General features: G+C 41.2%; 1 protein-coding gene across 1 annotated transcript in view; it reads right to left on the bottom strand.

The window, feature by feature from the left end:
• The window catches only part of fn1a (fibronectin 1a), a 34,102-nt gene extending 20,722 nt beyond the window's left edge, over nucleotides 1-13,380 (bottom strand). The window contains exons 1-12 of the mRNA XM_040149051.1: nucleotides 13,059-13,380; nucleotides 11,883-12,008; nucleotides 11,615-11,749; nucleotides 11,174-11,305; nucleotides 10,769-10,906; nucleotides 9,880-10,038; nucleotides 8,986-9,183; nucleotides 8,552-8,734; nucleotides 7,826-8,002; nucleotides 3,462-3,617; nucleotides 2,921-3,049; nucleotides 2,452-2,595 (exon numbers count right to left, since the gene is read on the bottom strand). Of these exons, the coding sequence (XP_040004985.1) occupies nucleotides 2,452-2,595; nucleotides 2,921-3,049; nucleotides 3,462-3,617; nucleotides 7,826-8,002; nucleotides 8,552-8,734; nucleotides 8,986-9,183; nucleotides 9,880-10,038; nucleotides 10,769-10,906; nucleotides 11,174-11,305; nucleotides 11,615-11,749; nucleotides 11,883-12,008; nucleotides 13,059-13,188 (1,807 nt within the window). The 5' untranslated portion in view covers nucleotides 13,189-13,380. The remainder of the gene's footprint in view (nucleotides 1-2,451; nucleotides 2,596-2,920; nucleotides 3,050-3,461; nucleotides 3,618-7,825; nucleotides 8,003-8,551; nucleotides 8,735-8,985; nucleotides 9,184-9,879; nucleotides 10,039-10,768; nucleotides 10,907-11,173; nucleotides 11,306-11,614; nucleotides 11,750-11,882; nucleotides 12,009-13,058) is intronic.
• Nucleotides 13,381-13,663: the final 283 nt, after the last annotated feature.

Below are 13,663 nucleotides of genomic sequence, written 5' to 3'. Positions count from 1 at the left end.
CTGATGGGAGCTCAAGCATGTGTAATTTGTCATACTGCATCTGACAGCACTAATACAGGCTTGGGTTCTGTATTGCAAAAAGTGGCAGGGTCCAGGCAAAAGTGTATCAATTTACCAGACAGTACACAGAGCATACAATTTGAACAAATACGTCTTAGCAGGTTAGTAGATACAATGGTGATGAAAAATGATATCAGCACTAGCTCACAATTGTATCACAAATCATCTGTAATGCAAACAGAAGTCATGTGGCGAGCAGAATCTGGACATAAGCTGTGCTGATAGAAACTGGTAGCTTCCATAAAGAACTGAGGTTTTCTGACCAATTTTCCAAATAGCAGACCTGTAATCAAAGTTTCTGAGCAAGTGGCTCGGTTAACCAGAAGTTGCTAGCAGATACACGAACCTCAAAAACAATCTGGGACCAATTACTGTCTATTACAGACCCACAGGCCACAGGCAAGGGTAAGGGCTACATAGAATCAGATGTGGGACGTGTATGGAAACGGATGCAAGCTTGCAGTGGATGCATGTACACACACACACACACACACACATTCTCCCAGCATTATATGCACATATACACATCTGCGTAACTTACAAGCACACACATGCATGCACACATCCCCTTTGACTTTGCAAACATAGACACAACATTCATTCTTGATACAGGCAGATGCATGGCAAGACGGTGATAAGGACCACAGTAAAGGGAAGTAATATTGAGAGTCATCCAAACAATTAGAAATGCCACAAAAGATTAAATTACACCGCAGACGAGTGGAGGCAGAAAAGTAAACATTTTTTTAGGAGATCTTATCAATGTAGTGCTAAATGTGAGACTTGTGAAAAGCTTTAAAAAAAATCCTTTACTTTGGGTTGCCATTTTTACCTTTTATGGTGTTTTACCCTGTAAGCCAACTGACTTTGAGTCTGGATCTGCTCCTTGCTGCCCTTAAATCTTAGTATGCTGTATTTTGTGTGCCTAGGCACACACAAACACACTCACACACACACACACACACACACACACACACACACGGCAAGTTCACAGCTGGTTGCCATTATGGCCACTTACAGCAGAACAATGCCCTACATTTTGTATCATTTTGTATTGTCAACCTGCTTCAGACACAGAGCAAACAAGTAACAGTTAAAATGTTCCATCACATCACAGCCTCTCTTCTAGCTTTACTGACATATTTTTGTATGCTGTGGGGTATGTTGAATTCCTCAAAATAGCAAATGTATACCGCAAACACACATCATACATTCACATCAGTATTTTTACCATGAATTAGGGGAAATGGGAAGGGGAAAAGGAATGGGAACAACATTACGTGCTATTTTAGTCAGGGATGCCATTAGAACACAATACAACACAAGAGACCAAGGAAAGCAAAATCTTAATAGGGGTATCTACCCCGAACCAATGGAAAAGTCCATTGAGAGAAAAGCCTGAAAATTTGAACAAATTTCACAGTGAGTAGCACAACATGGTCAGTTGTAATGACAATGTCGGAAGAATGCTGACAAGTAAACAACAGAGGAACAACAAAGGAACACAGACGTATCAGGAGGGAATGTTGTTGGTGCTTAGTGATGCGATCTAGCCAAGCTTGGTTTCAAGTGCATTAGGAAGGGGGTAAATTAATCATCATGGCTACATCATGTTGTGCATGAAACATGGCCCTGTTCTGAATGATAGGGCTAAAGCCTTAAACTTTAAGGCTTAGGTTAAATTTAAAGTGATGCTAAAATCCAAAAAACTGAAAACTGTTGCTCAATGAGTGTTAAAAGGTAGTAGGTGTGTGTGTTGGGGAGAGGTACACACACACATGCACTATTGTGTTTTGTACAGCTGTGGCAACAGCACAGGGGGTGTACCACATGCTGGCAAGAACAAAGGCTCAGAGTGGGGGGTGTATTTGTAACAGAGGAAATCACACCCCCTCCCATCTCTGTCTGTTCCACATCAAAGTTAAGGGCCTCATTTTTGAGGTGACTTAAGCAAACATTTTTCACTGCAAGAATGACGCACAATTTGTAAAGTTAACTCATTTTACCATCAGTAGTATCAGTAGTTGTGAACACATTCTTGCTGAGATCTGAATGTCTATTTCACAGCTACTATGAACATCTAATCATTTTTTTATCATGTAAAACACCAGTCATCTACCTGGCTTTACAAAGACGCAAATCTTTCAACAGCTTACTATCACTAAAATTGAATGACTACCTAACAGTCAAACAGCAGTAAGCATAATACAATATTACCAGGGACTGAAACAGGATCGAGTGTCACAGTCACAAGACCAGGACGGGAAAAGATTTGCTGAAAAAGGGTGGCATGCAGGAAAAAGAGGAACAAACTCAAGACTGTGACAGACGGGTAGAAAGACTGATCTGTCTTACAGTATTCCCACTCTGAATGTAAATTTAAAATCTTACCAGGGTATGACTGCTGAGGCTCGCAGCTAAGCTCTCCAACGCCATTGCCATAGCAATAGCACTTGTACATGATTCCATGGATGACTTTATCCCAAGACTCTCCAATCTGATAGAAAGCTCTCGTCTCTGGCTCCTGACACTGGTCTGAGGGCAGAGTCACATGAAACCAGGTAATGCAACGGGGAGCTGGCAGAAATGCTGTTCCCTTAAAGTATCATTCTTATATGTGCGGAAGTAAAACAAACACAGAAATTTCAGTCCAATTAGCAATTGTGCAGCTTACAGAGAGGAATTTCCATTCCATAACCTTCTATACATAAAGTAAGGGCCAAGTAGATAGAAAAAAAAGGTAGAAGTTTAGGATTAAGAGTTTAGACCACTGAAAGGTTTAGGAGTACAGTTTAGACCATTAAATCAAATTAATGCTTTGCTGCCCTTAGGATTTAAACCTGTGATGTGGAAAACCCACCAATAGCGTCACACTTCCAGCGGCCACGCCCCTGTCCAAAGCAAGTGCAGTTCATCATGTATCCCTCTTCATGTTGTTTGGTGAAGGTCTGGTTCACCTCGTAGGTCAGACCATCAACAATACACTGGTCTGCAACAGACACACAAACACAGATATAGCAAGACATGCAAAGACATGGCAGAGCATATGAAAAAAGAAACTTCTTTTCTAAATACCTAACTGCTTTTGCTCATCTGCTCCTCTGAACACTGTGTGTGTGTGTGTATGTTTTTGTGTGTGTGTGTCTGAATGCGTGCGTTGCAGGTGCAACTGAAGCCCCATAAAGTGCAGGTGTGCAGGCTCACTTTTGACCTTTTGGCGGGTGAGTGATTATATGACACATGACCTTTCACCTCTTCACTCAGAGAATTTTAATATTACTCTGTAATTATTACGCTACACACATGGACAGAAACACTGCCACGACAGCTGACTCAGTCACTTATTCTTCTTCTGGGTAACCTATTTTGTCTCTCGCTGTTACGTACACACAGATACACACCTTTGAGCTGGGAGTAAGCAACGCAGCTCCATTCTCCTCGGCCATTGCCAACACAGGTACACCGCATCATGTGACCTAGAACATCGTGCCGTTTGTCCCACTGGTCTCCCACGCGGTACATCACCCCTTCATTTGTCGTACACACCTCTTCATGGGCTAGAACACCCAAAACAAAAACCAGTTAGAAAAGCACACAGTAATAGGCCAGGCCACTGATTTAGTCTTTCACTCTTTTTTCTGTTATTAATGCACCTGAAATACTAGATACATTTTCCAGAAAAGTTTGGACTTTTGGTGAAAACTGGAACAAACTAATGCACAACTTTAGTGGAAAACACAAACCAAAATACCCCATTCAAAATAATCAGATGCATGGGCTTGCATCCAACACATCTGAACATATCACCTCATTGGCAACACAAGCAGTGCATACCGGCGTCAAATTAAACACAAATAAACACATCATAATGACTGACTGCCCTTGAAGATTACTGATCAATACCCTATAATTAGTACACAGGGCTGCAGAGGACACAACCATCACGGAACACCTGTGTCCATAGGAATGAAGATTTGATTAAAAGTCAGAAACAGCTGTTAAGTGTCCTTGTGTGTATGAATGAATGTGTGTGGTCACCATATGTTCTCCCGTTATAAAAGAGTGGGTAGTTTTTATCGGTAAAGATAGTCCGTTTGCAAAGGTGGATGGGACAAGCAGAGACCTGCCCTTGTGTTAGTGTGTGAGGAAAAGAATGTGGTTCTACAACTTCTATATGCAGGACTCCATCTATTGTCACTGGACCTCTAGTTTGAAAAATAATAATACTAACAATGTGCTGATTTTAACTTCATCTGTGAGTGCTGAAGCAGAGCTTACAGTCCTCGAGTTTAAAATGTTAGCAAAAATGAAATGAATCAGATTCAGATTAAAGGACTGACATTGCCTTAGTCATGTAGCAGTAGAGCAGGCGGAAAAGCAGGGAAACTGATATGCATGTATGCCCATGAACAAATCTGTTTAACATCCCATAAAGGGAAGGGAGTTGGAGAAGGAGATAGATGGCAGATCTGCTGTCTTGGAGCCCAGCCAGGGATTTTCTATGCCAGGAAGAATCCAGAGCAGAGCCAGATATCTAGTTCCTGGAAGTAAAGACTTGGTTTGGTGACTTTGCACCAAGGCTGTATCTGGGGCAGAAATACAGTAGCTGCTAATGTTTAGACATTGTGTAGGAAAGTCGGGTTCCTTGGAAATGGTTTGAGATATGCAGTTGCGAAGTCCGGGGTTATACCTACTTTAGAAATTTGAATGATCTGAGTGACGGCTGCTGAGCTACATGTAATCCCTGTGATTTGACACAGTGCTTCTCTTGTGTCATGTATGGCTTGTGTTCAATGGTCTTTACCAATTGTGATTAAATTAATTGGAGGCTACTCTGTCTATAGCTGGTGGGCATACTGGTCCTTTTCAAACATTTGAAATCATTCTGTTCTCTGGACATGGAAAATTTTCAGACTTGTTTTAATCTGTTCCAGTTAAAAAGGTGAATCTTGGACCTGAATATATTTGGTTTAAAAACAACTTTGTTTTAAGAACCCACAATCAATATACATTAATTTCTTTAGAACCAACACTTTCTAAGGGTAATTTACCCACTGGTTTAATGACTCTGAAAGTAACCATTTAAAACTTGCGTCCAACAATTATGGTAGCTAAGGAAACTAAACCCAGGCAAAACTGTTTTCTAACTGCCTGATAGTATGTTGGGAGACTCTAACTAAGATGAAGGGGAGAAACCAAAAGATCTGATGCTAACACATAGGGTTGAATTTTAGAAAAGGTTTTCTCAGTGCAAAACATGTACCCCACTCCTAGTGTTGAAGAGGGATTCTGATATACAAATGATTATGGTTTTTGAGTGTTTGAGGTAGAGAGAAAATAGGGGATCTAATCATGTAAATGGTTCAGTTTGCATAATGGAGGAGTACCCTGGGTGTTGGCTTAAAGCCGGAGATCATTGCCCAACCATCCCAACAGCACATGGAAGACACCAGATTTAAACTTCCCCATTAACATCTCAACTGCAATGTTTGTTTTGACAACCCATGCAAAGTCAATTAAATCAAAGACAACCTGTTGCTTTGATTGCTGGACTGAGTTCACCACAGACATCTTGCTCAGACAGGGTAAAGGGCAAGAACGCTGTTTTTGTCCATGTTAAATCTTGACAAAAAGTTTTTAACGACAGGATGGTGGCTAAAATCTGTATCCCAAGACTGAAGAAAAATGACCTTAAAGCTTAGTTTGTGAATAAAAAAAGCACAAAGATTATTATTCTATATGCCCTCTACATTTGCATGTGTCAAATTTTGTACACACCAGGGTCCCCTGACCTCGGAGCAGAGATAAACAGGTGCAAAATATTTGCACCTCTTAAAAGGATTGCCTATCTGTCTTGTCACAATGCAAAAAATCTTCAAAAGATATGGTCTTATAAGATAATAAATTCAGTCCTCCCTTTTTTCCTAGAATTCAAAGACTACTTTATCTCGATAAGTCCTGTAGATGTTTTCACTGTGTACCATCGACATTTTTCAGCCTGCTGCCAAGAACACTATTCTGTCGTTTTTCGTTTTACATCAGAGCAACCCTTCCTTCTATTTATGGATATTGTTTCATAGTGTGGCAACATCAAACTGCACTGTGATTGTGTACACACCATCCATTAACTAAACTGACGCACTGCCTGGATAAACCCGAGTGTTCCTCTGGAATTATGTTTCAAGACCTTTGCGAGCTTGGATCCCCCATGGAAGACATTAACCCCTTTTACATAGTTTGTTCAAGGCAGGAATCTTGCACCTTTATTCGGCCTCACTGTTCTGTATAAAAATGTACCAACACAAAATGGGGGGGGGTGTTGTTGTTCCACCTTTAAGTCACAGAGCCGGATCGGTTCCCGTGCAAAAGGGAGAGCCAGCATGGCTGCTGTGTGTCCGGAGTGCCAGCATGCTATGTAAAAGCACACATGGAGACAGCAATATACCGGCTTTGTTTGGTTCAGTGTAAACAAGCAACACTGTCATAATGAGAGGTCTTCTTAACGGCGATATAGCGGGATCTCTGATTAAAAGGGGCTATTCAAAGCAGTGACAAAGACTCATATTTGTTGTGACCACTCAGCTGTGTTTGTATTTAGTGGCTTTAGGATTTACTATGAACTCTGACTTACTGTAAATAGCAGAACATAATTATTTGGTTTCTAAATTAGACTATTAGGCATATTTAGACATCAACATGAATAAGCTTCAATATCTAAAGAAGTCCTATAGATTTTCATGGTTTATACTCTTTTTACAGCATGTTGGTATCATCATTACCATTTCATTACTCCTTCACAGACATGAGTGCTGTGTCAATGACCCCCTAGTGTTTCACTGACTTCAGGCTCTTTTGTTACCCATGGAGACCTAATTAACACCTATACAGCACAACAACAAATTTCTTAGAAGGCAACAATGACTTCAGTGTGAATTTGGCTATGCTAAAAATAAAGGTGTAAGAACTGTAAATGAGATTGTGTCTGTGCCATCAGCTCCTTTCCTTTTTTACATCACTCTGACAATAGCTTTTATGCAAATTAAATAAAATTGCCGATCAAATATTTTCCATTGTCGAAGGAAAGAATACAAAGAGTACAAAGGCCATATTAACGCCTTGATCAGACAGGGCAGAGATACATTTTACTTAAGACCGGGAGAGACATTGCAGTTAGCTGGGCTAATCACATTAGTTAACCCTATGGCTAGCAAACTGTTGGGCTGATCTGCAGTTGGTCAGTTTGCCAGGCCTGTAAGACCATGTCAACAGTAATGCCCATGCATTTAAAGGCATGTTTTCCCTATATTTTTGGCCATATATCCATGTTAAATTGTCATTTTTAACCTATGAAAATGTACCATTTTGTGAACACTAAAAATTGGAAAATGAAACACTTCAACAATGGTGACATTTGATTGTTGTATGACCTCAGGTGTCTCATTGTCAAGAAAGTTTACTGGCTTGCAAACAAATATTTTGAAACTGATGTGCCCAAAAAAGAGAATTAAAAGTTCCTTTGTAAATATATAAATTTGAAGTTTGAAGAACATTTTCAGTAGTGTGGCCTAAAATTGTGTTCAGTAACATACAACATTACACCAACACCTCCAGCCCCAACGTCTGGAGTCTCTCTCTCCCCCTCCATCCCTCTCTTTCCATCTCACACACACAAACAAAATACACACACACACACACACACACACACACACACACACACACACACACACACACACACACACACACACACACACACACACTTACTTACCAGCCATGGGACAGAACCCAAAATGTTGTTCTGCATCATAGTCTGTTGTGGTGCCACACCATTTCATGCCATCTCTACGCCCATCTGCAGTGCAGTCGGTGTAGTTTCGGCCATTGTAGAGGTAGGGGAACTGGCACAGAGCACCATTAGAATTACCACCTCTTGTTACCACAATCGCTGTGGAAAGAAAAAATCTTGCTATCACTTTGACTTATCAATATCCAATCCTCATTACAGCTCCTGTATTTATGCTCTATGTGCATAGTATTAAACAAGAGAGGTTTAAACCAAGCACGATCACAAACTTCAGACATGATGTAGCTGTTTGTTGATGCACTGCCAGGGTTTTGCTTTAAACTGGTCAGTCAGACTAGTCAGTAAACTTAGCTAGCTTATAATAGAGATTTTGACTAATTTAGCTTACACACTGATATCACATTAATTATATACTTTGCTGAATAATATTCAGAAAAATGCCATTGTCTGTCTTTCTGAATAGCAAAAAAAACACAGTCTGATGATAATGTTACATACAGTATGCCTGAACGTTCACTTCACAGAGGTAACACGGATTAGCTGGGATTACAGCTGCGTTAATTTCCTGGCTCCCTTCCAAATCACGGATTTTAGATAAAAACAATTGTTCATTACTTGTTAACTAACAATGTTACTTCAAAAATTCCTACAGATTTCCTGCCTTTAGTAATATTAAATATATCTGCTCACCATTCATCTCTGTGCAGAAGGAATATTTCTGGTCTGTCTCAAAGTCAGAGGAGGTGGAACACCATAGCTGTCCGTCATTGCGTCCATCAGAGGTACAGGAGTGGTAGGTCTTTCCCTTGTAGACAAAAGGGAACACGCAGGGCAGACCTCCAGAGTTGCCACCGTATACTGGAGCCGGTCCATCTGGATGAAGACAGGAAAACACACAAATATGTTAATATCACTAATCATGTGACAGCATATGACAGCAGGAGCTCATCACTTGAAACTGTTGCATCCACCCGCTGAGTTGTATGTTTATTGTTATTTCAGCCTAATCATACAACTCCATAGGTAATTTGTTGCATTTCAGTTAAAATGATGTTCATTGTTGTAGGTGACTGTGCCCATAATTACTTTCACTGAATATTTAAAGGCAAAAGAACACCTCTTACCCCACTGTTCACAGCTGATTCCATTACCAAGACAGGTACAGATCATCTGCTTGGTTCCCTGGTTCTTAATCCAGCGCTGGCCGACGAAGTACGTCAGTCCTGTATCTGTCCGACAGGGCCCCTCCTGTGGAGTCTCAGGCACAGTGGCCGGCTGGTAGACCGCAGGCTGGATGTTAGTGATCACACGAGAGCCAGTGCCTAAAACGTAACATGGGAGTTAAGTCAGATATAGCAACAATATCAAAACCATATAAAGATTAACTTGTTGAGTGTATTAAAACATTTTAAGTGATGACTCAAACACAGTCGGTTCCATTTAATAAAGGTGATCTGAGAGGAAGTAATTCAAACTGCTGCAACAAAAAAGCTAATTACGGCTATTATGACATTATGACATGTACCTGAAAAGTTAGTTACCTACAACTAACAAAAAACCTACCTAACTTTTAAACATTGGAATTAGCTATTAAGACAGGTTGGTAAAAGTCAGCTAAAATCACCAATTGGTGACTTGTACTGTATACCACACACAATAAAATACAAAAAAAGATGCTTTCAGTTTAAGTTTTTTACTCTCCCTGAGACGTGATGAGCATATGTTTCTATCTCACATCCCTTAATCGCTTCAAGTCACTTCAAACACATTTTTCCCATTAACTTTCCTATGCTTCATTCCTGCCTCTACATTCCTCTGTTCCCTCATGACATTTCTGTCTCTCTTTTTCATGAGGTCATGATCACGAGTTACAAGACACGTCGTTCTCACTTCAACACTTGGACACTTGGCACTTCTTATCATCCCCTCCTCACAGCATCTGTCTCTGGTGTACGTTCTTCTCTCCACACAGAGTGCGAGAGAGGAAAAAAAGAGACAGGGATGTTATCAGTTCTCACCTAGGCCAGTGGTGTGAAGTGAGGCATGTCGCTCACACTTCCACTCCCCTCGGCCATTTCCTGTGCACAGACACTGGAGCAGGTGGCCACGGGCATCTGTCTTGGTCCAGGTATCTCCGATACGGTAGGAGGACAGTGTATCCTGGTCATTACAGCGATCTAGGAGAGGCGAGAATTACTGGAATTAATTAGAAAGACATACAGACGTGGAGACAGCGCTGTGGCTTTTTTGATAGAAGTCTTCAGAGGGATGTAAAAGTCAGCAGTGGTCCTGTGGGGAATGATTCCTCCTGGCCACCAGCTGTTTCCATGTTTGTGCTTTGGTGACACTGTTGATAACTTGCATGATAACACATGCCTGATAGCAATTTTTTGATGACCACCCCGAAGTCGTGCATGCAACAACAAGCCAACAGGGGGGTAAGATTCATTATCGTCTGTTGCATCAGCCAATATCATTGAAGCTGCAAGGAACAGTTCTAATTGGAAGCACAAATCACAATCACAAGCTGCACTTTGTGTTTAGTCCTGCCAGTAAAGCTAAACACAAAGTGGAGCTTTGTGTGACATTTGATAAGGATTAAGCTGTATGTGTGTGGACACATGTGACTTGTTCAAAAACAGCAGCATTTAGCAGCAGTAAATTAAATGTTCCACTTTTGTAGCTCTCAGTGACCCGGTTTTCCCTGTCTGTTTTTGAAAAGTAGGATTACATTTGTGTACGTACACAAGATAGACAAAAAGAGTAATCTGGAACACAAATGAATGAAAGCAACGTAGCAAGAAAAGAAATTGTAAAAGACAGATAAGATTAATGAAGAAAAGGGAAATGTATTAAAAATGGGGAGGTGATGATTTGATACAAAGGAAGAAATAAAGGGTTTCTTACTTCTGGAGGTACATGTGATGCGTCCACTTCCCTCTCCCAGACAGGTGCAGTCCACCACCATCCACCCCTGGTACGGCTTCTCCCACGTCTCCCCAACAACATAGGATGTTCCCGCCGAGTTGTCGTAGCAACGCTCAGCTGCAGGAAACACACACTCGTAAACTACTTAATCAATTAAAAACCAACTTATTATTTCACTATTTAACTCTTGTGTACAAATCACCCAAAATATACCCTAAAAATAATGTTTATTCATTATCAGAGTGTAAAACATAGAGAATGAATAACACATAATAATGAGATTCCATCATCCTAAATTTTCTGTCAAATTAGTAAGTAAATCAGCCGGTAATCTGCCAGGTAAATACAGTCATCTGTTAGTCAGTGACTGAATATATGACTCACCGACAGGTTTGCAAGTCCACTCTCCCTTGCCATTACCCAGACAGACACACTCCAACATGTAGCCTCCTGTTTCATGGGGTCTCCTCCAGGTGTCACCGATCTTATATGAAGCCCCGCCCTCATGACAGCGATCTGGGTAGACAAAAGGAAGAAAGATGATGTTAGAAAGAGAGGGGGGGAGAGTGACAACTACTTATGTCTGTTTACACAACAAGAACGCAAAGTAAAAGAAACACAGACTCAGACACTTCTCCCATTATCCAACCACCGGGCTAACTGCAAACAGCTGCTTGGCACCAGCTGTTAATCAGCTGTAGAGAATATGGAGATTAACCACTTTACTGGCATCAGTCTGGCAAGACCAAGATATACACATGGAACACATGAGCTATTGTGTGTGTGGTCTGGGGTAAGCACAGTTAATGGCAGAAACACACTTACTGGCAATGGTGCAGCTGATCTTGCCCCTCCCAGATCCGATGCAGGTACAGTCCCAGATCATGCCATCCTTGGGTCTCTCGTAGGTTTCTCCCACAGTGTAGTACTGCTGGTTGATTTTATCATAGCACCTTTCCTCTGGTACAGAAAAAAAGCAAATGGAAAAGGTTTGTGCTGCATGTGTGTTTTATTAAAGGAAGAGGGATCTGAAGACTAACTGATGTGGGAAATGATGCAAAAGACTTGCTAAAAGCATCAGAAACAAACTAACCTTCAGGTTTGCTTTTACACTTGATGCCAGCCACTCCATGGCAGGTACAGACAAGAGTGCTGCCCAAATATGGCCGTTCCCACTGGTCATTAATGCCATAGAAGTTGCCATTCTCTATACAACCATCTGACAGGAGAGAAGGAGATGAAAGAAAAAATACAGCTGATGATACTTTAGTATAAGCTAGATTCTGGCAGCAGGAGGTTTAATAAAAAAAGCCCCCCCCCCCCTTCTTTTGCTCTTACTCCAAAACACTTACAGTACAGGGAAAATGTGAGAGAGAGAGGAAAAAAAAAAACACACACTCCACCCGCACACACCCACAAAAACTGTACCTGCTTACCATGCCCATTTTTTCGAAATGGAAAGACAAATGCAGCCACTGGAAATTGCTCTAGCCATAACCAAATTTTCAAAGCACAATGGTCAGTGTCATGGGTAAAAGAAAAATGTATACCAAAATAAGCAATCCCTGACTTGGAATACACATTTCATTGTAGGATAAGACTTCACCCATGTCTGTGAAACTGACTGTGGATGTGTTAACTTGACTTCAAAGGGCCCCTAGGCTAAGTAATAAATCAGCTGCACAGACTGGAGGATAATATTCACTTTTACTCTCTCTCTCCCCCGCCAGGCATGTTCTTTGTTCAAATCTCATGACTTCATACACCACAAACATCTTTCTTATAACTTGTTTTATTTAATTTTTTTCAAGTTTTCAAATGGAAGACAGGAGTTTTTATTGTTTTATTTTTCCTTCTCTAAAGCTTTGATCATTGTAGCATCCACACAATCAGGGAGATTAGAAAAGTTGTTGGGGATTAAGAAGTTTTTTTAATTTTTGTGGCGTTTTTCAACCCATTACACGAGGCCTTACCTAATTTATTGGATTCCCAATCGTTTTAATTGCAAGGACTGATTCACATTACACAAGAGAGACCACAGGGACTCAAGATGTGTCCTGTTTGCTTTCCATATCTCAACACCTAAAAATGTCAAACATGATCGACGCTAACTGTTCAGATAAAATTCTCTCATTTAGCTTATACCCTCAGAGGTTTTCCAGGTGACCTCTGGTGGTCTCTGGACCGCGGTTTGGGAGCCGTTCACTGCTACATTAAATCGCTCGTGTGACTAATAACTCGGAGGCAAAAAAAACAACAAAAAACTTACCCTGAGACACTGAGGAGACTTGATGCTGCTGCGCCTGTCTCCGATTCCTGTGCGTCCCTTTGGGCATGCAGTTCACTGCGCTCCCGATACAGAGCGCAACAAGCACCCTGGCTATGGTGCTGCCGGACATACTGTATAATTCGAGCCACTCGATTACTGCAGAATGTGGTTGCAGGTGCTCCCTATGCAAGTTTTTTTTTTTTTTTTTTTTAACTTTTTTTTTATTGTCTCCAGGGACGGAGAGAATTCGGTTCCAGTGCAACTCTTGTTTCAATGCCGCGCTCCTACCTCCCCTGTTAGTCCGCTCCTCTCCGGTCTGCGGCCCCAGTGTTCAGGTTACCAGTCTGGGGGAGCGATTTATCTGGGCATGGCTCTCCGCCGGAGGTGGGAGGTCCAACAAAGACAGACTACCCACGCAACACGCAGAAGTGAGGCAGACAAACTTTTACGAAATGAAGATGGTTACGCACATTTCAGGTCATGAACTCTTTTTCTTAGAATGTGGTAATACAAATAGGTAACTTAAAAATGCCATGGCTGCAGCACTGAGACAAACAAATAAAAAATAAAAAAAGTTTAAAGTCAGGAAGCTGAGGCAAAGCTCC

The sequence above is a fragment of the Xiphias gladius genome, chromosome 16 (genome assembly GCF_016859285.1).
Source record: "Xiphias gladius isolate SHS-SW01 ecotype Sanya breed wild chromosome 16, ASM1685928v1, whole genome shotgun sequence".
Classification (NCBI taxonomy): Eukaryota; Metazoa; Chordata; class Actinopteri; order Istiophoriformes; family Xiphiidae; genus Xiphias; species Xiphias gladius.
This window is presented reverse-complemented; position numbering and strand designations above follow the sequence as displayed.